Source organism: Schistocerca americana, chromosome 10 (assembly GCF_021461395.2).
Source record: "Schistocerca americana isolate TAMUIC-IGC-003095 chromosome 10, iqSchAmer2.1, whole genome shotgun sequence".
NCBI classification, from domain to species: Eukaryota; Metazoa; Arthropoda; class Insecta; order Orthoptera; family Acrididae; genus Schistocerca; species Schistocerca americana.
Window position 1 is genome coordinate 62,428,237 of NC_060128.1, and position 25,995 is coordinate 62,454,231.

Sequence of the window (25,995 nt, forward strand, 5' to 3'; positions counted from 1 at the left end):
CATTATTTAGATTGCTTGCCTTGTATATTTTTCAGATTTGTATCTTCCAACATGCCCACAAATCCTGTCCCGCCCCCTGCTCAGGCTCCACACTGCAAGCGTTAAATGCAACACAGCTAACGCACATGTTTCAGTTACGGACGCAGCAGATCTCAGTACCACTCGACACTGTGCAGCAGCTACTCACCAGTCACTCAGTGACAAATCGAAAGTGTTTAGTGAGAACAATTTACGTGTGCAACAACAAGAATGCAGTGAGAATGCATTTACATCTGTTGGATGAATGTTATGGAAACAAATACTCCAAACCGACATTTCATTTAAGTCACATGCAACAAAAATCTGTAACGCAACCATCTGTGTGTGGCATGTTTATAATTATGTATTATTTATATTTTAGGAAAATTAATCTGTAAAAAACACACATGTCATAAAGAAAGTGTGTAAACCATCTGAGGACAAATCACAACGATTCGAAACCGGTAACAGTGCCCTTTGAATAAAGGAACTGAAAGTAAATTTGTGGCTGGTTGCTGTCCTAACACCATCAACAGTTGTCTTCAAAAAACAGCCACGGTCTCCATCATGTCATCATATGAAAAAATTGCATAAACAAAAATAATTGCTACTATAGTATTCAAGTATATTAGGTAAAGAGGTCTGACTGAAGGTTTTTATTATTTCACCTTAGTATTCACATAAATTCAATTTTTGGCTTTTTAAAACAGCTTTTGTAGCAGAAAGCTAAAATAAACTCCAAGTCTCAAAATATGATGGAGTGGAATACATTACTCATTAATACATTGAGTCATTTTATATTTATGCAAGGAGGACAAAGAAACAGAGCACATCCAACAAAGCACGGGAAGGGTTTCTTTTGGCAATCTCGGCTGCAGCAGAAAAAGATATACTAAAGGCCTAAGCCTCCTTCACCACCCTACAAGTATGGTGAAAGGTCATTCCATGGTTACTGATGTAACATCTGTACAATTTACAATGAAGTATTAGAGTGAACATGGGACAGATAGGTCTGAACATAAACAACATACAGCAAAGGTTTGATGATATGAGCTGTGCTGATTTGCCACCAAACAAAGGGTCAGGAAGTGTTACAGACATAATTAAACCTTCACTTTGCATGGGATGACACTGTAATAGCAGTCACCGTAACTACATTCCCACTGATCCACACTGTTACTATATGGTATTTGTGGCTAAGTGCAAATTTGGGGCAACATTCCAACCTCAATACTAGATGCACAGATATGGAGAAATATTAGGGTGTACACACTGTTGCTGATGTGATTAGAGGCAGAGCATAACCACGTATCAGGGAAGCAAATAGGTTGCATCCTTTAAAAAAAGAACAATCCAAGCATTTTCCTAAAGCAATTTAGGGAAACTATGAAAAAACCTAAATCCTTAAAGCTGGACAGCACTCTTCCAGATGCATACTTTTGCGTGGAGTCCAGAGTCTGTGAAATACTGATTGGTACAGGAACCTGGAACTTCCCTCCAAACACAGCACGTAGGAAACTACTGGAAATAGTGGCTCAACATAATGTTGTTCCTTTGCTGATAAACTCTTAGAATTTCATTAGTTTATATTATGTTTTGTGGTGTGAATTAGAAATTTTTTTGAAAACAACAATATTCAAAGCTTTCACTTCACAAAAGAATAAACTAGTTAATAAATACCTTTGAGCTTCTTCAACAAATTGGCCTCTTTTTCTAAAAACTGTTCATGTATTTCAAAAGAACGAGCAATGAGGCTCTGACACTTTTCGGAGCAATCTGTAGTTCCATTCACTTCACTTGTAGCCATATTGAGACAGTGCAGCTGTTATAAAATACAAGAGGAAATTTTACACATAAGAGGTGACAAACAGATGGCAATATCAGTATTTCTGCTTCAAATTATATGCCAACATTGTGTTAGAAATAAATTATTGCTATACATGGTACTATGTAAAATGCATGACAAATATATATCAATGTTAACAAACAAATGTTTTGATATATGAAGTACTGCACACTTTAGATGCAGTTAACTGTATTTGCAGTCCAAAATTGTTTCTAATTTAGGCAAGATATCGCAAAATATCAGAAACATATAAACATTCTACGAAATTATTTTTTTTTCTGGCCCCTAAACTGGCTAAATGGCAAGTTTATTGACCAGTTTCTTATTATCTTCAAAAGATCCAGAACAAAATTGATCAAACCAAAACATATGCAGAATAGTATGTATGAGTCATCATTCATTAACTAAATTTCAAGTTTGTTAACTTCACTGCTGTGGCAATTAGCTTTCAGGAAATTCACAGTTTGGATTCATGCAAAAAATTGCTCATGGCTCTTATAACCACTAATCTGTGACATACTAGTAACAAGCTACTCTGTGATATCACGGTCCATACAGTATTATTATGGATAATGCAAAGTGCACCGATGCAAAGTGTTCACCTCCTTTCAGTGTCATACTCGGCCATCATTCTAATCCAGGCTGAAGCAAGGCTCAAAGAAGAAAATGAAATGCAGCAAACCAGTGAATTACAGTTAGTACTGAGTCTGTCTAATGGAGCCGAGGCAGTGCTGGGCTAGGGAGACGGGAAGGGGCGTGGTGGTGTGCGGTCTGCCCCAGGCCTCTGGTCATGGGGTACCTCCAAATGTTGAAGGCCCATGATTTGTATACTTTTCTGATTTGGCTGTAGGATCTTACATCCTCTAGGCTCTGGCTGGATTTTGCAGTATGTAGTGCCTGGAGGGTGATCTTTTTTTTCCCATAAGATTCTTCATCAAACCATTTCTGCACTCTCCTTTTGGGATTGCACATTAGGGCAGACTGAATTGTTTTTGCCAGGGTTATGGCAGCCGATTCAATGTCGTTGCCCTTTAAGTGGTTCTCAAATTCTTTCCATTCTTCTGTCTACTCACTAAGAACATGGCTATTTAGTTGCCATGAGGCTTTGAGTGCTGTGGCTTTTACTGTGCTCTTCACATTTGGGAAGCAAAAGTTGGCCATGACTGGGCAGTGCTTCTTTAGAGGTGTTTCATCTGCTGAGTAACATACTTAATAATTATTTAGTGTCATGTTGGATCCTTTGAAGAATATTAAGCCCATTGAGCTACATCCTGAGTGTGCAAAGTATGTTTGTTCATCTGCCTTAATAATTATTTAGTCTCATGTTGGATCCTTTGAAGAATATTAAGCCCATTGAGCTACATCCCGAGTGTGCAAAGTATGTTTGTTCATCTGCCTTGTTGACCAGGGTGATTCCTTCCTTGTCATCATGTCTAACAGCTCGTTTGTTCTATGACTAATGACGTCTAATCTGCAGTTGAGATCTCCAGCTACGATGATGTTTTGTCCTGGCATCATGTGTCTTAAGGCAGTCATAATGGCTGCTATTATGTCTTCTATTGGCGTTAGTGGTTCTACGTACATGGCTATTACGGAGAGGTTTTCGAAATTCATCACAAGTATGTCTTGATCCTGGTGTGTGCTTAGTAATTTTCCCATTTTTGGCTTGAGGAAGCAGGAAATTCCTCATTTCAGCTGTCCTCTTGGTCCTTGTGTTGCTGGTATATGTTGTGAGTAAAATCCGTTTATCTCTATGAGGATTATTATGTCATGTGCATACAGGAAGGCGTCGTCACAGATAACTGTAGGAGGATACAAAATGAGTTGGACAATATTTCTAGTTGATGTGGTGAATGGCAACTAGCTCTAAAAAGAGAAAAATGTAAGTTTATGCAGATTAGTAGGAAAAAAGTCCATAATGTTCGAATACAACATTAGAAGTGTGAGGCTTGAGACAGTTACGTTGTTCAAATATCTAAGCATAATATTGCAAAATGATATGAAATAGAATGAGCACGTAAAGATTGTAGTAGGGAAGCCGAATTGTCAGATTCCGTTTAGGGGGACAATTTTAGGTAAGTGTTGTTCATGTGTAAAGAAGACTGCATATTACGAAGATGCTTGGGGAATTGAAATAGGAAATCCTGGAGGGAAGGCTACTTTCTTTTTGAGGAACACTATTGAGAAAATTTAGAGAACTGGCATTTGCAGTTGACTGCAAAATGATTCTACTGCCGTCAACATACATTTTGCGAAAGGACCATGAAGATAAGATGAGAGAAATTGGGACTCATATGGAGGCATAGAGACAGTTGCTTTCCTTTGTTCTACTTGCATGTGAAAGAGAAAAGGAATGACTAGTATTGGTACAACGTACCCTCCGCCAAGGGCCATATAGTGGCTTGCAGAGTATGTATGTAGGTGTAGTGTAGAAGAAGTTCTTGATGCAGAAAGAAACTGCACAAAAAGTCAGTCACCAGATATATTTTGAGAAAACAAGTCCCATAATTCACAGAGACAAAATATGGAAAAATTAAATGAGTTCCACGATTTAAGTACCTTGGTGAAACCATTCAGGAAAATGGAATCAAAACAAAAGTAAACAAAATTAGATGCTGACAGATGGAACTGCACACCGACTCACCCAAAATATCTACAACAAGAAATAATTCTCCAAGCACACAAAACTAAGACATTACAATATGGTAATTAAACCACAATGCCTCTTTCGATTAGAAACACTAATTTGGAATGAGAAAACAAAGCAATCAAAACACTGAGAAAAAGGAACGCAAAATCGCAAGAAAAATTCTATGCCCAAAACTTGCGCATGAACAATACCAAGTCAGAAGCAATAAGAAAATCCAACAATATACAAATACCCACAATGAAATTAGGAAAGACAGGTTAAAATTCTATAGACACATTAGAATAATGAACCCAGACAAACTTGCAAAACAAATTGTCTGCTTTTATGAGAACATGAGCAAAGCCAAAACAGACACAATAAAATGGGTTGCTGAGATCAAAACTGACCTGAAATTGGCAGGAATTACTCCAGAAAATATTCACAAATGCCAAATCTTCAGGGCCAAATTTTAGAAATGGCAAGTTGAGCACATGAAAAAACCAAAGAAGAAGACTGGAATAACATGCTCTGAAGTGAGAAAGCAGGCACACAGGAGAGAATGAAAGAAACACAGGCACAGATAACGGGAAATGCCCACATCTAAGTAATCTAATCCACTTATTCACAAATAACAATAATAATAATAATAATAATAATAATAATAATAATAATAATAATAAATGAACTGTTAGGAAGTGTTGTCCTAAAGCAGTTGTCTGGAGTGTAACCTTATGAGTCATTCCATGTCAAACCAACCAATTGTACTACATGATTTGGACCATGACCTCTCACATTTGGATGATTTTTTTTTTTTTTTTTTTTTCAGTTAATGTACCCACTAACATTAGTTTAAATTTGAGATTTCAAATTTTTCTGATCTTGGGTTTTGGAGTTTCAAGGGTTTAAAAATAAAAAAACCCTCTGTTTTTGATCAATCTATGATTGTTTTAAAATGCTGTAGATCAAATTCTATACAACCTAGAGAGCTCAAACTTGCACCATTGTTTTCCTCTAAAAATTCCCTTCAATGTGATATGTAACATGACTATGCTACCTAAATCTGAAAATTTTAAACTATTCCAAAAAAACATGTTTTGAAATTTCCAAAATACATACCGTTGGATTTCTTTATAAAAATTATATGTGTCGTCCAGTCTAACTGACTACATGCATGCAAAATTTCAAGATGGGATCTCTATGGGTTCTTGTATAAAATAATATTTTACTAACGCACTACACACTAGTGAGGTGAAAAGCAGACTATTTCTGGACTATGAATAGTAAGGTAGGCCTATGTAATTCTAACAAACTTAAATTATTATGTTAGCCTTTTTATGCAACATTACCCTCTTATTGTTTGTTAATTCATTGAATTATATAGTGTTGTTTAAATTTAATGTTCATGACTCTCGTAACTTTGCATTAGAAGGGAGTGAACGCATTTTAATTGGTAATATATGTGCTACAAGTTAAAATTTTGAATAAAGCCACTCACTTTCATCCTTAGTTGTAAATGGGCAGAGATTATCTTTTTCTTGGTTTTCCAGCGTTATTTGTAATCATTTACAACAAGTTCCTTACATTAGAAATTGGCACATAAGTAATTTCACTTGGGAAAAAGATTAACTTATTGATATCTGCATGGATATAACTATTTCTAATACCAATTGGTGTTTACAAAGTTAATACACATGGTATCCATACAACTTAGTGTTTAGTGAGGATAGGTGTAACATAATTTAAACGTGCTTCTTTTATGATATTTTAAGATATTTTTCCAAAGCAAGAGAAGACAACTTCATTTCTTTAGCACTTAAAGTGTAGGTACTTCCTGTAGCTGTTGTTGGATTCGCTGTTTGTAAAAGAGTATTTCCTGGGACATCAAATATATATCTTGATTGTGGATCATAAAAAGACTGGGCTGGACCCTTTGGGCGTAAAAAATTTATTCGGTGCATGTCATTGTATTTTTCTTCAATGCATCCTAGCCACCAAGAGTCGTCATATGCTACTGTCACAAAACCAGCAGTAATATTTTCCATATGTGACGGTGTTATTAGGTTCAGTGTTGTCACATATTAAAGAGACTCGTCCAGACTAAAATGATACGACTTGACAGTAATTTGACTCTCTGTGCAGGGTTTATATGAGTGAAACTTTTGTGTTCCCACACTCGTTTTTGAGTCACTAAACCGAGGAAGTAAGTATTCTTTGGTCAGTTCATAGTCCTCTGTTGTGCAATATTCAAAGTCAAAGTTTTTTTTGTTTTCCATGGCAAATACATAAAGTGATTTGGGTGTTAAGATTTGTTGGTCATATCGCCTTTGTAAGCTGGCTTTAGCACCTAGCCGCTTAACAGTTCCACCAAGGCCATCGCATGCGCTCTTGCCATGGGATGTTGCAAACAACTCCCACTCTGCCTCAACTTCAAAATCAGTTTTATGCACACATATTAAGGGAGTTTTTCTTATTTTTATATTGTGCAGTGCTGCCATCAGAAAAGTAAGTAATCTTTTTAAGTGCAAAAGGCAAGTTTTGGTTTATGATTTCTAGCAGTTTTTTCTGGAATACATAGAAAGCGACTGCATTATGTTTCAGGCAATCAGATATGAAGACATACTGTACGTGTTTTAGCTTTCCCTCCCATTTGTAATATATGATGAAAGGATGCAGTGTAGCTTCCCCGTTACATCAAGGTGGCCATAAGTGGGGTAGTGGCCAAAACTAGAGCCTTGACTCTATAAGAAAATCTCACGTTTTTTATAATAAAAAGTGAATGTCGTACAAAATCTTAAGATTCTTAAGTTATTATTTTTTTATATATTTTATTCTCGCATTAAAATATCATTTAATGAATTAACAAACAATAAGAGGGTAATGTTGCATAAAAAGGCTAACATAATAATTTAAGTTTGTTAGAATTACATAGGCCTACCTTAGTATTCATAGCCTAGAAATAGTCTGCTTTTCACCTCACTAGTGTGTATTGCGGTAGTAAAATATTATTTTATACAAGAACCCATAGAGATCCCATCTTGAAATTTTGCATGCATGTAGTCAGACTGGGCAACACATACAATTTTTATAAAAAAAATCCGAGGGTACGTATTTTGGAAATTTCAAAAAATGTTTTTTGGAATAGTTTAAAATTTAGGTAGCATAGTCACGTTACATATCAAATTGAAGGGAATCTGTAGAGGAAAACAATGGTACAAGTTTGAGCTCTCTAGGTTGTATAGTTTTTTAGCTACATCATTTTAAAACAATCATCGATTTATCAAAAATGGAGGGTTTTTTTTATTTTTAAACCCTTGAAATTCAAAAACCAAAGGTCAGAAAAATTTCAAATTTAAACTAGTGTTAGTGGGTACATTAGCTGGGGGGGGGGAAAAAAAATCAAAATCTGAGATATCAAGGTTCAGACTGTTAGTTGATTTGAGATGGAATGACCCTTATGCAGAAGTGAAATACAGACAACAAACAGTACATAAAATATGAGAACAGAAGATTTTAAAATGTGGTGCAACAGAAGAACATTGAAGATTAGATGGGTAGATCATGGAACTAAAGAAGATGACCTGAATCGGATTGGAGAGAAAAGAAAATTGAGGCACTGCTTGACTAAAAGAAGTGATCAGTAGATAGCAAACGTCCTGAGGTATCAAGGTATAGTCAATTAGGTAACCGAGTAAAGTGTGGGGCTACACATTGTAGTGAGAGACCATGAAATGGACTATAGTGAATGTAGATGCAATAGTTATGCAAAGAGGAAAAGAGTGCACAGAATACACGACTGTGGACAGCTGCATCAGACAAATCTTCCAATTGAAGGCTGGAACAACAAAAGCTATTAACACGAGTTATCAGTTTTGTAACTGTGCATGCAACATCGTGAGTCCATGGCATTTGTTTGTAATGGTGACTGACAGAGGAAGGCCGACAACTGCACAGAAGGCAAAGGTTTCATTACTATTCTTAGAAACAAAGTTAATGATAGGGACAGATGTTTTCATACCCATTTCGGCTAACAGCGAACACACACACACACACACACACACACACACACACACACACACTACATGCAAGTTCTCTCACCAATTTCAGTGTAGTGGGTGTGTTAAGGTGAGTAAGAATACACATGCTGCTAGTGTTTTCACGCAAGAAAGCAATGAAAACGTGTGAGTCATCTTCATCCAAATGGTATTGCAAACAAGCAGAACATCTAGAACTGGCAGCCACAGAGACTGTGATCTTGACATCATTGTTGAAGACCTCTGTGACAGCAGCTTCAGTCAGTTGGTCAAAACTGAAACAAAATCCAGCTGGCTAAAAACTGTAGCCGTTCATTGAAGGATACTCGTAGCAAGGGTCACTGTAGTCAGAATTACTAAGATACACTATGTGATCAAAAGTATCCGGACACCAGGCTGAAAATGCCTTACGAGGTCATGGCATCCTCCATCGGTAATGCTGGAATTCAATATGGTGTTGGCCAACCCTTCACCTTTTTGACAGCTTCCACTTTCCATTCTTGCAGGCACATGTTCAATCAGTTGCTGGAAGATTTCTTGGGGAATGGTAGCCCATTCATCACAGAGTGCTGCACTGAGGAGAGGTATTGATGTCAGTCGGTGAGGCATGTCACGAAGTCGACGTTCCAAAACAACACGAAGGTGTTCTGTAGGATTCAGGTCAGGACGCTGTGCAGGCCAGTCCATTACAGGAATGCTGCTGTTGTGGAATCACTCTGCCACAGGCTGTGCATTACGAACAGGTGCTCGATCGTGTTGAAAGATGCAACTGTCATCCCCGAATTGCTCTTCAACAATGGGAAGCGAGATGCTTAAAACATCAATGTAGGGCTGTGCTGTGATAGTGTCATGCAAAACAACAAGGGGTGTAAGCCCCCTCCACGAAAAACACGACCACGCCGTAACACCGCCGCCTCCGAATTTTACTGTTGGCACTACACATGCTGGCAGATGACAACCGGGCATTCGCCATACCCACACCTTGCCATCAGATTGCCACATTGTGTACCGTGATTCGTCACTCTACACAATGTTTTTCCCCTGTTTAATCATCCAATGTTTATGCTCCAAACACAAAGCGAGACGTCGTTTGGCATTTACTGGTGTGATGTGTGGATTATGAGCAGCCACTCGACCATAAGTTTTCTCACCTTAACTGTCATAGTACTTGCAGTGGATCCTTATGCAGTTTGGAATTCCTGTGTGATAGTCTGGTTAGATGTCTGCCTATTACACATTATGACCTCCTTCAACCGTCGGCAGTCTCTGTCAGTCAACAGACAAGGTCGGCCTGTACACTTTTGTGCTGTATGTGTCCCTTCACGTTTCCGTTTCACTATCATATCGGAGACAGTGGACCTACGGATGTTTAGGAGCCTGGAAATCTCGTGTACAGTCACATGACAGAAGTGACGCCCGATCACCTGACCACGTTCAAAGTCCCTGAGTTCTGCGGAGCACCCAAACTTGCTCTCAGGATGTCTAATGACTACTGAGGTCACTGATATGGAGTACCTGGAAGTAGATTTCTGAGAGGCTTGCAGTGAAGAATACCAGGCCCTGGTGGTCACCTCGTTTGTTCTCAGCTTGTAGAGGGTTGTGGTTGCCTGACAACCCATATCCCAGATTTCCAAAATTTGATGCTGTATTCATATGTCGGTACTGTGGGCTCATGTCTTCTGTGGTTGCTTATTTAGCTAATTTGTCAGCATGTTCATTTCTCAGAATACCCCACTTGGCACAGAGTCCAGTTCTGGAACTGTGAAGGTTAACTAGTTGGTCTTGGACCTTAGTGACCATAAAGTTTCTGTGGTAGCACTGAGTTATGACATGCTTACAGACTCGCTACAAATCGGAATGTCCTTTGTGGAGAGAGTTTCATTGTATTGTACTGCAGAGCCCATGTGTACACTGCATGAATGTGGCAGAAAATACTTCTCATGTCACCTTGCATATGCAAATGCACAACCAAAACTGTCACTAACTTTTCATCCATTTGTGTAGATGGATGTCGAATTTGGGTAACCGCAGAGAACTGAACATAATAGGTGTCTGAGGAAGGTGGACTCAACAATTTTCTTAGGGGACACAGAAGAGGATAATCTTAAACAGAGGACTGGGTACTCACCACATGGGATGTTGAGAGGGAACTCCGTGCACACAGACAAGAGCACCAGTTGGAGGTCCTCGCATGGATCCTCCAATCGTATCCTAGCTGGTCTAATCAATTTTGGGTGATTTGTAAGCAGTCAGAACTGCTGGTTATGAAACAGTGAAGTAACACCGATGGAAAGGCATCCGACACATTGTGACTGCATAGTCGCCAAGAACTGCTGGTATCATCTTACCATCACTCCCTTGTGGGACACCAGCTTCCACCAGGAGGTTGTCTACAGGACTCCTGTGGGGGGTTCCAGTTGCCAACTGCACACCACTGTGCTGGACAGTGTCTTAACAAGCTGTACACTTCAGGAACACCCAAACAGATACAGCATGAAATAAACACATTACTTTCTCTTTTCTAAAGAAGGCTGGAGTGTGATAGTGCCTTTTTCCCATTTAAGTCATGGTTGTCGTGACATACATACATACATACATACATACATAGCACACCACTAGATCTAGGTTAGGTTTGAAGGTAACACTGGTTGAGAGTTGGTGAAGCCAACAAATGTGAAAAAGGTTGTGGTAACAGATTGGATTGAACTGTACAGTACTCAATGTATATGTTCGCTTCATATTATGAGCACTTTTCACTGTAAAAGCTAAAACTGTGTAAGGTAAATCAAGAAAATATGTTGTCTACTGGGTGGTTATAATTAAACTTTCCCTATTTAAGGAAGGGGGGGGGGGGGGGGGGAGGGGGGTAGGACGTCAAACAGGCCGACTTTGAGCAGGAGAGGCACCACAGGGCATTTTAATTTCCACTGTCTATACTTTTACAAATAAATTCATAAAACTTTGTCAGCATGACCAGGAAGGATTCACAATTCACACTCATAGCAGTGGAAGTTCAAAAACATAACAAAATGAGTTTTTTTACATGTGAAATTTCATCATTTTTTTCCACTTACTAATGGCAGTATTTGTTGCTGTAGGTACATTTTTCTTCAGAAGTAAAAGAGATTCTTCGATGAATTTTGCACACCATACAAACCATACTTAAAGGTGTATGAAACTCTAAAAATTTCCAAATCTATTAAAAACTGTGGTAAAAATTGAGGTAATTAACTATACAATGTTTTTTTTGTAAACATGAAGTTTAAAATATAATAGTTCATTCGTTTTTTCATAAATTAAATAAATTCTAGTTTCGTACACCTGTAAGTATGGTACGTATGCTGCGCAAAATTCATCGAAGAAAGAATCTAACATATGAAGAAAAGTGTACCTATAGCAACAAATGCTGCCATTAGTAAGTGAAAATGTTACTTAAAATCCGTCATTATAAAATCACTGATTGCTGTTATCCCATAAGACATTATGTCTGTTTTTGCAAAGTAAGTGAAAAAATGATGAAATTTGACATGTAAAAAAAATTACTTCGTTATGTTTTCGAACTTCCACTGCAATGAGTGTGAATCCCGAATCCTTCCTAGTGATGCTGACAAAGTTTTATGAAATTATTTGTAAAAGTATAGACACTGGAAATTAAAATGTCCTGTGATGCCTCGCCTGCTCCAAGTCGGCCCGTTTGACGTTCTACCCCCCCTTAACGCATTATAACACAGGAACTAACACATAAATTACGATCAAACTTGGCAGCATTAATGTCGAGGACATGGGGAAGAGAAATAATGCAGAATCAATGCAACTGAAACACTTAGTGTGGTGCTACGGTACATTAACCGTTACATACTGGTACCGTTATTGCTACAGAAGAGCCTCAATATGGTGCACATCACTGTCCAGATGAGTTTGCAAGCACAGGATTGCATTCTCCACAGCAGAATGAAGTATGTCCATGGGTATGCTGGTTACCTCTCTTGATATGCTGCACTTCAGATCAGCAAGTGTGTGGATGTTTCCTTGGTAAATCCTGTCTTTCAAGTAGTCCCACAACCAGAAATTGCAAGGAGTGAGATCAGGTGATCATGCCGGCCAAGCATTTGGAAACGATTGGCTGATAATTCGATCATTTCCAAATGTGTTTCAGAGAAGCAGGTGAACTTTACGAGCGATGTGCAGTGGGGACACTGGTGAAGCATACTGCAGTAATGCTGGCCAGCCACACTGCACGTCTTTGGCCCTTGAGCGCCAGCCTTTGCAAAAATGTATGGGCCAATGATGAACATAGCTGTGAAGCCACACCATATGTTAACATATTTACCATACAGAGGAACTTCAGGCACAGTGACTGGAGGTGAAGATCCCCACACCCGCAATTCTGTGTGTTCACCTCATACGTTAAAAGAAAAATGAGCTTCATCTGTTCGTACGATGGTCCACGACTAGCCCTTGTCAACTTCAACCCTTGCGAGAAAGAAGAGCAAAGTCAACACCTCGTTGTGTGTCCTGTGGTGCAAGCTGCTTCAGGACAGTTGCACTGTTACACATGGAAATCATGCACCCCAAACACTGGACATTAACACCACCAAGTCTGGTACTCTTATGGTAATTAGTTTCTGCATTATAGCATGTTAAATAGGGGAAGTTTAATTACAACCACCCAGTACAATAGACAAATCTCCAATATATATTACTACGCATATTATGAACAATTTTGTACACTGAAGAATGCACTGCATAACTCTTACAATAAAGTGGACAAATAATTTAAATTCTCTTGAAAGACACACTATAATTTTTCAAATGCAAGACACCAGCACTAAAACAGTTTGCAGAGAAAAATGTTGTTTAAAAGGCAGTTAGAAACATGTAAAATGATCAGTATGATAGTTACTCTCAAAGGAAACAGTAATATATTCCAGGAGAAATATGCAAAGTAGCATTTATATCAAATGAATGGTCAATCTGAGTATATTTTTCAAGCAGGCAGAATTACTTAACCATTGTTCTCAAGAATCAAGGAAATTAACATGCCTGGTGATTTAAATGTAAACTTTCTTACCTGCAATAACGATAGGACACATTCTGAGAGTGTAATGAGCTGAGGACAGTTGACTTTTTCACAAGAGTGACAAAGATATTTTGTACATAATAACAGAATCGGTAACATAAGTGTAAGACAAATTTTAAATGCTCTTTCTGATTGTAACAGCCAGCTGTTGATAACACACGATGTAAGCTCTGATAGCAAGAGTAGTTTTATCAATTCATTCTTTAGATTAATCAATAGCGAAGGTCTGAAAACCTTTAGCAAGCATTTGGAGGAGTTGGATTGGGACACATAAAAAGGATAAAAATGGCAGTGATAACTGTAACCTATCCACGTATGAATGTGTTACCCTGTTTGCAACTGTGTAGGAAACAGTGGCCCACTAAGGGAATAAAAACAGCAGAGAAAATGCTTTATACTTCACTCAGCAAGTCTGATAAACCATAGGATAGGGAGCTCTAAATGTTATACTGTAGTATCCTAAGGACTGTGATTAAAGGACCGAAGAGGAAGTTCATTAAATCTGAAACTAACAGCTCAAAAAAAAAAATTGGATGACGGCAAAAAAGGAGTACAGGTAAAGTACAGGCGATACAGGCACTACTGAAGTGCGTCATAATGGCAGCATGGTAGATGATGAAATAGTTGGCAATATTTTCAATCACAATTTTTGGACACTAGCTCATGAAATTGATAGTAGAGGGTATGTGGTTGATGCAGTGAACTTTCTACAAAAATCTGTGGAGAACAAAATCAGCCAGATGCAGTAGGGCTACATCACATCACAACATATGAGGTTGGGAAGGTGGTAACACAAATGAAAAACAAAAACAGCATTGGTGTGGACAATGTATCAATTTAAGTACTAGAGCACTGCTATTAATTTATTTTTAGAGTTTTGTCAAATATTTAATGAATTTTTAAATCAAGGTGCTCTTCCTATTGGATTCAAATATGCAATTGCCGAACTATTCTTCAAAAGAGGTGATAAAGCTGAGGCTTCCAACTGGCCAATTCCATTGCTAACAAGCCATCCTCAAATACTGGCTAAGTTTATGTACAAGAGGATTATGGACCATCTTAATAAATGTAATATCCATAATAAAATTCTACTATGGCTTATATGGCACAGCAGGGACGTGGCACGAGTCAAGAGGGCAGCAAGCAGAAGGCAGTGTCACATAATTCTGCAGTAGCTCCTGCCTGTCCTGACTTGGGCACAGTGAGATTTCATATATTTTAGGGTTCCTATTCTTAATGTTTATCAATGAGCTGCCATTGTGTGTGAGCCAAAAAGCACACTTTATCCTATTTGCAGACAGCACAACCATTATGGTTGACAAAGCAACCAACTGCAATCTAGAGAACACTTCACCCACAATATTCAATGAAGCTCTAGACTGGTTCACTTCAAATCATCTGTCCTTAGTGTTAACAAGACTCAGTTCATTCAGTTTCAACTGCACATAAAAAACAGGAAGATGCTGAAATAAATTGACAGTTAAGCCTTCAAAATTCCTGCTATTACACACTAACAATCAGCTCTGAAACTGTCAGTCCACATGCTCAACCTATGAAAAAGACTAATTCGACAGCAGATGCTGTTTGTTCAGTTACAACTCTTTGTGGTTTGCAAACAATCAAAGCTGCATACCTTGGATATTTATGATGTATGACGTCATATTCTAGTGAAATCAGTCACGTGTAAACAAAGTCTTTATAACAGTTTTCAGTATGGCGCATCTTGCAGCACTCAAATGTTGAAGAAAAGACTTTAAATGTTTGGCACCAAAGCTTTTACATTAAACACTTAAAAATGTCTTTTTTTCCCAAAGTCTTTATGGCACCAATGGAGGTCATCAGATTTGTGAGTAGAATCTACCCTAGACACACTTGCACAAGTTTATTCAAACAGCTCGCCACGAATGCAAGTACATTTTTTCACGTATGTGCTTGGTCAACAAGAATAGTGTAATTTACCAAATAAATATTGCAATGCAAGTAGTAAATGTGATCTTCACAAAGATACAAAACTCTCAGCATAGGACAAAAAACAGTACATTATTCAATCATACAGGTATACATACAATAAACTTGTTTACGTAAAATCAGTCACTGGGGGTCTGATTAAACTTTTTCTTTTGGACATCTCTTCCTATTCTTTACAGGAAAAGTTTGACAGTGTGTAATACTTTGTGGACTGTGTTTAATTTTAAGCATACTGAAATGAACTTCCTACGAAAACTGGTATCTCACATGACAACAGACATTTTTATATATGATTAAGAGGCAAATATGCAAGTGTCAGATTCCACCCATCTGCTTTTACCCATGATGTCATCAATATGGTGGAAATGGCTATTCTAAGCGTCTCCAATATGGCACCTATGATATCACCACATACACACGGCAACAAACACGAAAATACGTATAAATAAGACAGTAACATCTCCTTCCAAAAATACAATCAAACAAACGGGACAACCGCAGGTAATTGGGGGTTTTAGGGAGGGGACAAGCTAAATATAACAGGAAAAAAACACACACACAATCCCAAAACACACAAGATGAACAAAAAAATAATCACGCAATCTGCAGGATGGCAGCTGACAATACCAAAACACCAACACCTACAGCAAAAACTACGGAAATTGGAATCTGACATGTCACTTGACCACAGCTGACAGTACCGAAACACCTATACCTACATATAAAAATACGAAAATTAGAAACTGTCATTTCCCTTGACTTATATAGGTTAACTATAACTACTGATATGAAAAAAACCAACACCTACACCTACGAAAAACAAAACGCCAACACCTCAAAAATTACAAATTCAAACATCCCTACACACACACACACACACACACACACACACACACACACACACACACACACACACACAAGAGAGATATTAAGACAATGGTCCTCACATGATTGAACATGTCCTGATCAAATAATATGGAAAAAAATTGAAAAATATCCAGATTATAGCTAATAACATAATGAAAACATGTGCTAAATGTGTTTCAGCTGTATATCTAGCAGTAAATGTTAAATTAGCTTTTCTCTCTATAATATTCTCCCTCCCCCCCCCCCCCCCCCCAAACACGTGTGGTCATTTAATTAGTGAAATAATGCAAATAAATGTCCCAACATTTTTTTATGTAACCCAAAAATGAATGTCTTTCAGCTGTATCTCAAATCGTAAATGTTACATTAGCTTATCTCTCTATAGTATCCCCCGCCCAACATTCATGATCATTTAATCAGTGAAATAATGCAAACAAATATCCCAACATTTTCTTTATGTAACCCATTAATGAATATCAGTTCCACATCTTTTACAATACACAAGAACTTGACTGACTTCCATGAAAAAAAAAAAAATCACAATTGAAAACTGAAGTCTTACTGGTGGTAATAAGAAGGCAAACGGGCAGAAATGCAAAGAAAACCAGAATGGCGAAGTAGTTGTGACTAAGTCAGTCCTCTAATACACAGAGATAACATTTCAAAATTTTTGTCATCCACAAGGAGCTCCTCTTTGCAAGTCTACATAACAAAGTAACCTCAATTTAACCAAAGGTGTCATTTATGAAGGTGAGACCAGCCTCACAAGCTATTTCTGACATTTATTTACAGAAACTTTATTAATAGCATTTTATAAGGTTAATTTATTATGAAAAAGATTGAAGTTCTTTACGGGTGAGAATTTACAGCAAGCAGACTCATTTCCAAAATCTAACCGCTTAATTTTAGAGGCTTATTTCCCCAATTTCTTTCCTTTCTTACATTGGTAGCTTGGTATGATACAGACCTAAAGCCTTACAATGGCTTAAAATAGTATGACTGCATTGTATTCCGTCTTAATATATGAACAGTTAACACACAGAAACTGTCCTTCACTCTGCCAGCACAAATCGAAATCTTAACGTAGTTTTGAATCCCAACGAACTGTAGTATGTTATTAGAAAACACCGTTTACTGAAGATATAAACGGGTTCCCTCTCAGAAAACAAACATTTAGATTTGTTATTGGTCAGTCGCGAATACCAGTTAATAATACACAAACTCCCACTTAAGTTCGAGCAGGTAATTTTAATTTATTCGAAGGATTATAGTGATATTGATACGGCCAGAACATTACATATCATTGCAGAAACACTTTCATTTCACTTTTCACGTCGAGTGAGTTCCTCTGCGGCCAACAACGTATAAACGTAAGCGAAGGTGATCATATGCAAATTTATTATATAGTTAATGTGAACACAATAAAGGAGGTGTAACGTACGGTTAATTTCAATAAAATGTGCATGTCCAGAATACAGAATTTTTCCAATGCATATGTATTTCAAGGAATAACATCTCCTTTATATCGTGAAGTTGTAGGACTGTCATCTGAGGTATCTTCGGGGCTAAAATCTGTATGTTATAAGACTAGATTTATTAGTTTCTTTCAGAAAACTTCTTAAACCATAGGTATTTTTCCGTTATTTGGCACTAACCCTCTAAGTCTAGTTTTTCGGGTCTGACACCATCCAGAAATGATACAACGAAGGAATCTTTCGAACTACTCACAGCCCTGCTAAATACAAATACTCGTTAACCAGAAAATAAAATCTGTGGTATATGTGTCATAATTATGAAACTTACCTACTGACTACTGTAGAGCGCGAATGTGTCAGCGTTGATCATTTAATACGTAAATACCGCCATATATTCCATAGTCCATACTGCGACCACTGAACAGCGACCTATCAGCACACGGGAACGACCACAGATAAAGCTTCTATCGTAAACAAAATAAACGCGATGGCGCCAAATTAAAAAGCCTCGCACATAAATGTTATAAATGAATTCATTCTCTCTTGCCATTTTGCCTGTTTTGTAGTCTGGTTAAATAAAAAATGCCAATACATGGTTTACATTATCATTTGTGGACAAATTTTGGAGGAAAGTTTTCGTAACTGTTCGTAGGTGTTATGTTTTTCGTTTAAAAAATATTATTTTATTATCATAATTATATATAAAGACATAGCTCTGAGCTGAACGTTATCTAATTGTAGTAAAGCCGTATTAGCAGCGCGCAAATGTCGAAAATGGATACACGTAGCAATTTATAGATTTTTTTCCCCAAAACTGTAGTGTTTGGAATGTTACTCACATCAGAAGACCTGATGTAGCGATGATGTGGAAGAAGGTGGAAGACTTTCACTCAGCCTTAAGTCACCTCATAAACACAGCTTTTCCAAAGGTCTCCTGAAACATAAATGTAAGACACAGTAAGAAATGGATCAACAGAGAAATCATGAAAGCTAGATTTGAACGAAAGGTGTGGGATGTTTAATACTCAGGCACATTGTGAAATGTACAGATACAAGAAAAAAATTAATATAGCAGCAAGAAAATATAGTTATTATAAGCTGGAACCTCATAAAATATTTCTTAGACAGGCTGGTTAGTTATATGTTCCATACGCATAAATAGAAAGAGTAATGAATTAAATAAGACAGAAAGTGGGGACGTAGTACTTGCAGCACAAGGGAACAAACTGACTGACCCATGTGAAGTGTGTTCAACTTTAAATAAGTATTATGTAAATATAGTTCAGAAGCTAGGACAGTCTTGAAGATAAACACAAACTGTCCTGAGAAAATCTGCTAACAATGTTTCAGGAACCAACTTCTAAAGATGACTCTAGGAATTTTCTACAACCCACAACATATCACTTCCAAAGGGATCATGAGGACAAGAGCAGATTAATTACAGCACACACAGACGCTTTTAAACAATCATTCTTCCCACACTCCATACCTGAACGGAATGGAAAACGCCTTATAACTGGTCCAGTGGAATGTACCCTCCACCATTCACTTCACAGTGGTTAGCATACTATAGCTATAGATGTAAAAGCTAATGAAATGAAGCATTGACTAAAAGGAGTATAGCTTAACCAGAAATAACAGAATGCCTATTCCCATTTGCAACAGATCAACAAAGTTAAAAATATTATGAGATTACTAACAAATGATAAAGAGAGCATAGATAGAATATCTGCAAAAGTAAGCAAATACTGCTCACATTATCTAGCAAAGGCTTTGACATTCAAAGTAAACCTGGTAACAGAAAGAGGTTTGTTTCGAACATGTCTGAGAAAGAGTAAGATAGTCTGATTCATAAAGTCAGTAACGAGGGGGATCCTGAGAATATAGACATATAACAATATTATGAAAAGGATGCTGAGTCACAGATAGGCACAACAAAAGGACTGTTAGAAAATGAGCTCTTGGCCAGTGTGTGTTTTTCGTCTCCGATAAAGACTTTGTTGGCTGAAAGCTCATTTTCTGACAGTCCTTTTTTTGTGTCTATCTGGTACTCACCATCTCCACTATGTGGTGAGTAGCAACTATCCTTTTCATAATATTCTTACATTCCATCCTGGATTTTCCATTGTTGAAAAGACATATAAGTTACACCCACCTTATCAAAAAACTGTAGGAACAGCTACGAAATTATTAGAAAAAGGATGTCCTGGATGAAGTGCAACATGGATTCACGAAAGGAAACAGTACAAAAACAGCAGTAGCAAACTTGATGACACACATAATCAGACTTTTGGAAGAAAAGAAGAAATTTTATTGAGTATTTCTAATTCCCTCAAAATCCTTTGTCTGTGTGTGCCATTGCATAAATATAGTATCGGGGGAAAGTAGCCAGTCTAATAAAACCACTTGAGGAAAACAGAGAACAAAGTGTAGAATTAAGATAAAAGGTAAAGAATACAATGGAAACTTTTTACTTTGATTTTCAAGTAGTAAAACATGTTGTAGCACACGGCTCAAAACTTGCTCCACTAATGCTTAATAATAATAATAATAATAATAATAATAATATTTATTCAACATCGAATAATCAGATACAATCCATAGAAATAATACTGTTTCAGGACGTCATACAGATTATTCTTCTGAATATGTCAGTTTATAAATTACAAAGTAAAGATTTGCTTGTATTAATAAATTTTACATTTTGATGGATTTTACATTTGGTAGTATACAATCACAATATTACAAATATTGTTTTTATCGTCATTATATTAGTTGTAGGTTACTTAAAACTATGAGCTTGACATATTTATGAAGCACTTTTCATACAGCTATAGTAATCGTCTAGAGAATAAAAAGGGTTTTCAATTAGAATTCTTTTTAGCTGATCTTTTAATTTGTTAGTAGGAAGGGTTGTGAGACTTTTTGGTAGGGCATTGGCTAGCTTCAGCCCAGCATGAAGTGCATTTTTTTCATATAAAGCTGTTCTGTGGCTATTTACATGGTATATGCCTTGTATCGTACTGGTGCAGGTCACAGTTGAAATTTGGATTTATTGTTTTCACAAGCAATATAACTTTCAATAAATATACACCTACAATGGTAAGCACATCTAATTTGCAAACAGATTCGGACATGATTCGCGAGGTTTGGCACCACAAATAATTCTGATAACTTTTTTCTGTAGTACTAATAAGGTACTTAGGTTGGCTTGAGTTGTTGCACCCCATATTTCTACAGCATAGTTTAAGTTTGATGGGAATAGGGCATGATAAGCAGTTTTTAGTACACACACGTCCTTACAATATTTGCTAATCATATGTATAGCAAACACATTCTTCGACAGCTTATATGCTAAGGAATCAACATGCATGTCCCATTTGAGGCTGCCCTGGATTGTAATTCCCAAGAACTTTGTCCATTTTTCCTTTTTTACAATGTCTTTTCCTATGGATAATTTCATGTCAAATTCTATTTGTTTCCTTGTGTTAAATTCCATCATTGCAATCTTTGAAGCACTTACATTTAGATGGCTTTCATTAAAGTACTTGACTATTTCATTAGTTACACTGTTGCACAGTACCTCCAGACTCTCATAGTCTTTGTGTTTACACACTATTGATGTGTAATCTGCATACAATATTTTTGTACAGTTAGGAGAACAATACTGTATATCATTAACATAAATCAAGAAAAGAAGAGGTCCCAAGACAGAACCTTGAGGCACTCCATATTTGATATCAGTAATTTTAGATTTGTAAGACCCACTGTTTGTTTTAAGCAAGACAAATTGTTTCCTATTGCTCACATACAATTTTATTAGCTCATAGCCAGTTCCTCTGATACCCAGGTTCCACAGCTTGTCAAGTAATATGGTGATGTTGACACAATCAGAAGCTTTTTCTAGATCAAGGAACACTCCAGTTACATACTCCATGTTCTCTATGGCCGTTATTTTGTCTATTAATTGTGCTGCTGCTACTGATGTTGACTTGTTATTCATAAAGCCATTCTGATTTTTGAATATTAAATTGTGTTGACTCAGGAATGTCATTAGTCTAGTATAAATAACTTTCTCAACTACCTTAGAAAATGCAGGTAAGATTGAGATGGGGCGGTAGTTTTCAATTTTAGATTTATCACCTTTCTTGTAAATCGGGGTTACCTGTGCTATCTTTAGACTATCTGGGAAACAACCTGATGCAATTACATCATTTACTGCTGTGGCCATGGCATCAGATATGTTGTCTATGCATCTTTTCAGTGTACTGATACGCAATCCATCATAGCCTGCTGATTTTGTATTTTTTAATGACATTACTATGTTTTTGACTTCCTTGTTATTGGTTGGGGCCAAGTATATGCTTTGTTTGACTGGAATGCCCCTATATCTATGCTGAAGATTCTTAAAATGGTCATTGACAGGTTTTCCAACAGAAGAAAAGTACTCATTAAAAACATTTGCAATCTGACATTGACATTTCATGATATGCCCTTTATGGTTTATAGTAAAATCACTTGTTGATCTGTCCTTACAATCCCTAAAGCTATTCATTACTTTCCAAACAGCTAAACCTGTGTTAGTAGAGTTTCTTAACATTGTGGCTACATATTTACTTTTAGTTTCTAACAGAAGATCTTTATAGTAATCCTGATAGATCTTAAATTCTACCTTTAGTCTATTATTATTGTTATTATTTGTCATTGCATATTGGAAAAGTCTAAGTTTCTCTCTTGATGTTTTTACTTCATGATTTATCCAATTATTTTTTTGTATCTTTTTGCAGTCATTTACTGTAAAGGTCATTTCTGGACATGAGACATTGAAGCAATAATAAAAATCTGATGAAAAATCACTGAAAGTAATGCTGTTTTTTTCACCCCATTGTAAGCTTTCCAGCAAACTGTTGAAATCTTTAACATTGTCGTCATTGGTGGTTCTTTTTGTCACATATTGTTTCTCTTTTCTATTGATATGAAGATTTTCAGCTTCTATCAATACCTGTACTGCGTGGTGGTCAGAAATGGCAAGCTTCAAAACTGATGCACGGCATGTGAAGTGGGATATGTTAGTTATAATGTTGTCAATGCATGATTTTACACTATTGACCTCTCTAGTGGGCTCGTTTATCAGAAATGTTAAGTTAAATTGAGCTAGTATTAGCATTCGTTTTTTAGATACAGAGTCATTGGACAGCAAGTCAATGTTTATGTCTCCAGTTAGTATTATGTTAACCCAGCCATTTTATTGCAGCGTTTACTGTCAATGTCAACAAGCAGGTCATTAAGAACATCAAAGAAACTATCTAGGTTACCAGATGGAGGTCTGTATAGGCCAATAATAATTAAGTTCTCTTTCCCCCACTTATAATTAATTGCTGCTAGTTCTATTACACCCTCAATGCTGAAAGCACTTACATCTATTACACTTTAATTACTACCACTGGCTGCAAAGATTGCTTATACTGTATGTGAGAACATGGCAGTATCAGTAAAAGAAAATGTAATAATGTATACATCTTTCTCTACATCTATGCTCTGCAAACCACCACACTGTACATGGCAAAGGGTACAGCACATTGTACCAGTTAGTAAGGTTTCTTCCCATTCCATCCACATATAGAGCGTGGGAAGAATGACTGAATGCCTCTGTCCATTCAGCGATTATTCTAATATTGTCCTCACAATTCCTATGTGACTGATACATAAGAGATTTTAGTATATTACTAGATGCATTATTTAATGCTGGTTCCTGAACTTTGTTAATAGACTTTCTCAAGATGGTTTATGTCTATCCTTAAGAGCCCGTCAGTTCAGTTTCTTCAGCATTACTGTAACACTCTCCCATGAGTCAAACAACCCCGTCACCATTTGTGCTGCCCTTGGCTGCATACGTCCAGTATCTGTTGTTCATCCTGTTTGGTAAGAGTCCCACAAACTTGAGCAGTATTCTAGAACTGGTCACACAAGTGATTCGTAGGCAATCTCCTTTGTAGACTGATTGCACTTCCACAGTATTCTACCAATAAACCAAAGTTACCCACGACTGAGCCTATGTGATCATTCCAATTCGTATCCTTACAAAGTGTTACACTCAGGTATTTGTATGAGTTGGCCAATTCCAACAGCGACTCCAAGATATTATAGTCATAAAATAGTACACTTTTTCGCTTTGTGAAGTGCACAATTTTACATTTCTGAACGTTTAAAGCAAGTTGCCAGTCTTTGCACCACATTGAAATCTTATCGAGATTTGACTGAATATTTATGCAGCTTCTTTCAGATAGTTCTTCATCATAGATGAATGCATCATCAAAAAAAGCCTGATTTTCCAATTAATATTGTCTGCAAGATCACAAGTATATAACATTAACATCACAGGTCTCAATACACTTCCCTGAGGCATGCCTGAAGTTAATTCTACATCTGACAATGACTCTCCATCCGAGATAACATGTTGTGTACTCCACACCAAAAAATCCTCAACCCAATTACAAATTTCACTTGATATCCCATATGATAGCACTTTTGACAATAAGTGTAGGTGAAGTACTGAGCCAAATGCTTTTCGGAAATCAAGAAACACAGCTTCTACCTGGGTGCTCCTCCTTCCAACGCTTTTAGCTTGTGATGTGAGAAATGTGAGAGTTGGTTTTCATGTGATCAATGTTTCCAAAATCCATGCTGGTTGGCATTGAGAAGGTCATTATGTTCAAGATACCTCACTGTGTTTGAGCCCAGACTATGTTCTAAGATTCTACAACAAATTGATGTCAAGGATAATGGGCAATAGTTTTGTGGATCACTTCTACTACCCTACTTGTAGACATATGTGACCTTTGCTTTTTTTACAAGAAATGGACCAGCTCTTTTTCCAAGGGATCTATGATACATTATAATTAGAAGAGGGGCTAACTGAGCTGCCAATTCAGTGTAAAACCTGACAGCAATTCCATCCGGGCCTGGAGTTTTATTCAGTTTTAATGATTTCAGCTGTTTCTCAACATCACTGACACCAATGCTGATCACACTTGTCTTTACAATCGTACAAGGATTAGACTGGGGCAACTCTCCTGAATATTCCTATGTAAAGGAACATTCAAACATGGAGTTAAGCATATCAGCTTTTGCTTTGCTACTGTCAGTTTCAGTTCCTGTCTCATTCACTAGAGACTGGAAAGTAACTTTGGCGCCACTTACAGCCTTCACAAACAACCAGAATTTCTTCATGTTCTGTGACAGATCATTTGATAATATTCTGCTATGATAGTCGCTGCAGGCATTACATACTGCTCTTGACAACCAAACACATTTAATTCAGTATCTCTCTATCTATAGCCGTATCCTTTGTTTTACACCTATTATGCAGTAATCTCTGTTTCTTTGGAATTTTCTTTACAGTGACTGTATACTATGGAGGGACCCCCTCCATTACAAACTGTTCTGCTGGGTACATATCTATCCAGTGCCTGGTCACCTGGTCTTTTAATCTTGAGCCAGAGTTCCTCTACATGCTCCTCCCGTGTGCTGAACATTTCGAGTTCCTCATTTAGTTCTGACACTACTGATTTTTTATTTAGTTTACTGAACACATATATCTTTCTGCATGATTTAGTTGTCCTTTGTCCTTTGATGATCATTGTTTTCACAACTGCATCATGGTCACTGATACCAGTTTCAGTGTGGACATCATCACACAGGTCAGGTCTATTTGTTGCCATTAGATCCAATATATTTCCATCATGAGTGGGTTTCCAAACTATCTGTTCTACGTAGTTTTCAGAGAAGGCATTTGGTAATGTTTCACAAGATGTCCTATCATGCCCACCACCAACAAAACTGTAATTTTTCCAATTAATTGTTGGACAATTAAAGTCTCCGCCATCAATTATAGTATGATTGGGGAACTGACATAAGTTTTGAGTTACATAAGAAGATGAGTTTAGTGGGCAATAAAAGGATCCAATTACCATTTTATGCCCATCCATAACAGTGAGCCTTTCCCAGATAATCTCAAATGCAGCTTCAGTTTCTGTGGATTTGAGTTTCTTGTCTGCAACAAATACACCACTTTCATTACC

General features: G+C 37.1%; 1 protein-coding gene across 1 annotated transcript in view; it reads right to left on the reverse strand.

The window, feature by feature from the left end:
• The window catches only part of LOC124552500, a 65,027-nt gene extending 46,669 nt beyond the window's left edge, over positions 1-18,358 (reverse strand). Inside the window, exons 1-2 of the mRNA XM_047126784.1 lie at positions 18,243-18,358; positions 1,699-1,840 (exon numbers count right to left, since the gene is read on the reverse strand). Of these exons, the coding sequence (XP_046982740.1) occupies positions 1,699-1,825 (127 nt within the window). The 5' untranslated portion in view covers positions 1,826-1,840; positions 18,243-18,358. The remainder of the gene's footprint in view (positions 1-1,698; positions 1,841-18,242) is intronic.
• Between the last annotated feature and the right edge of the window lie 7,637 nt (positions 18,359-25,995).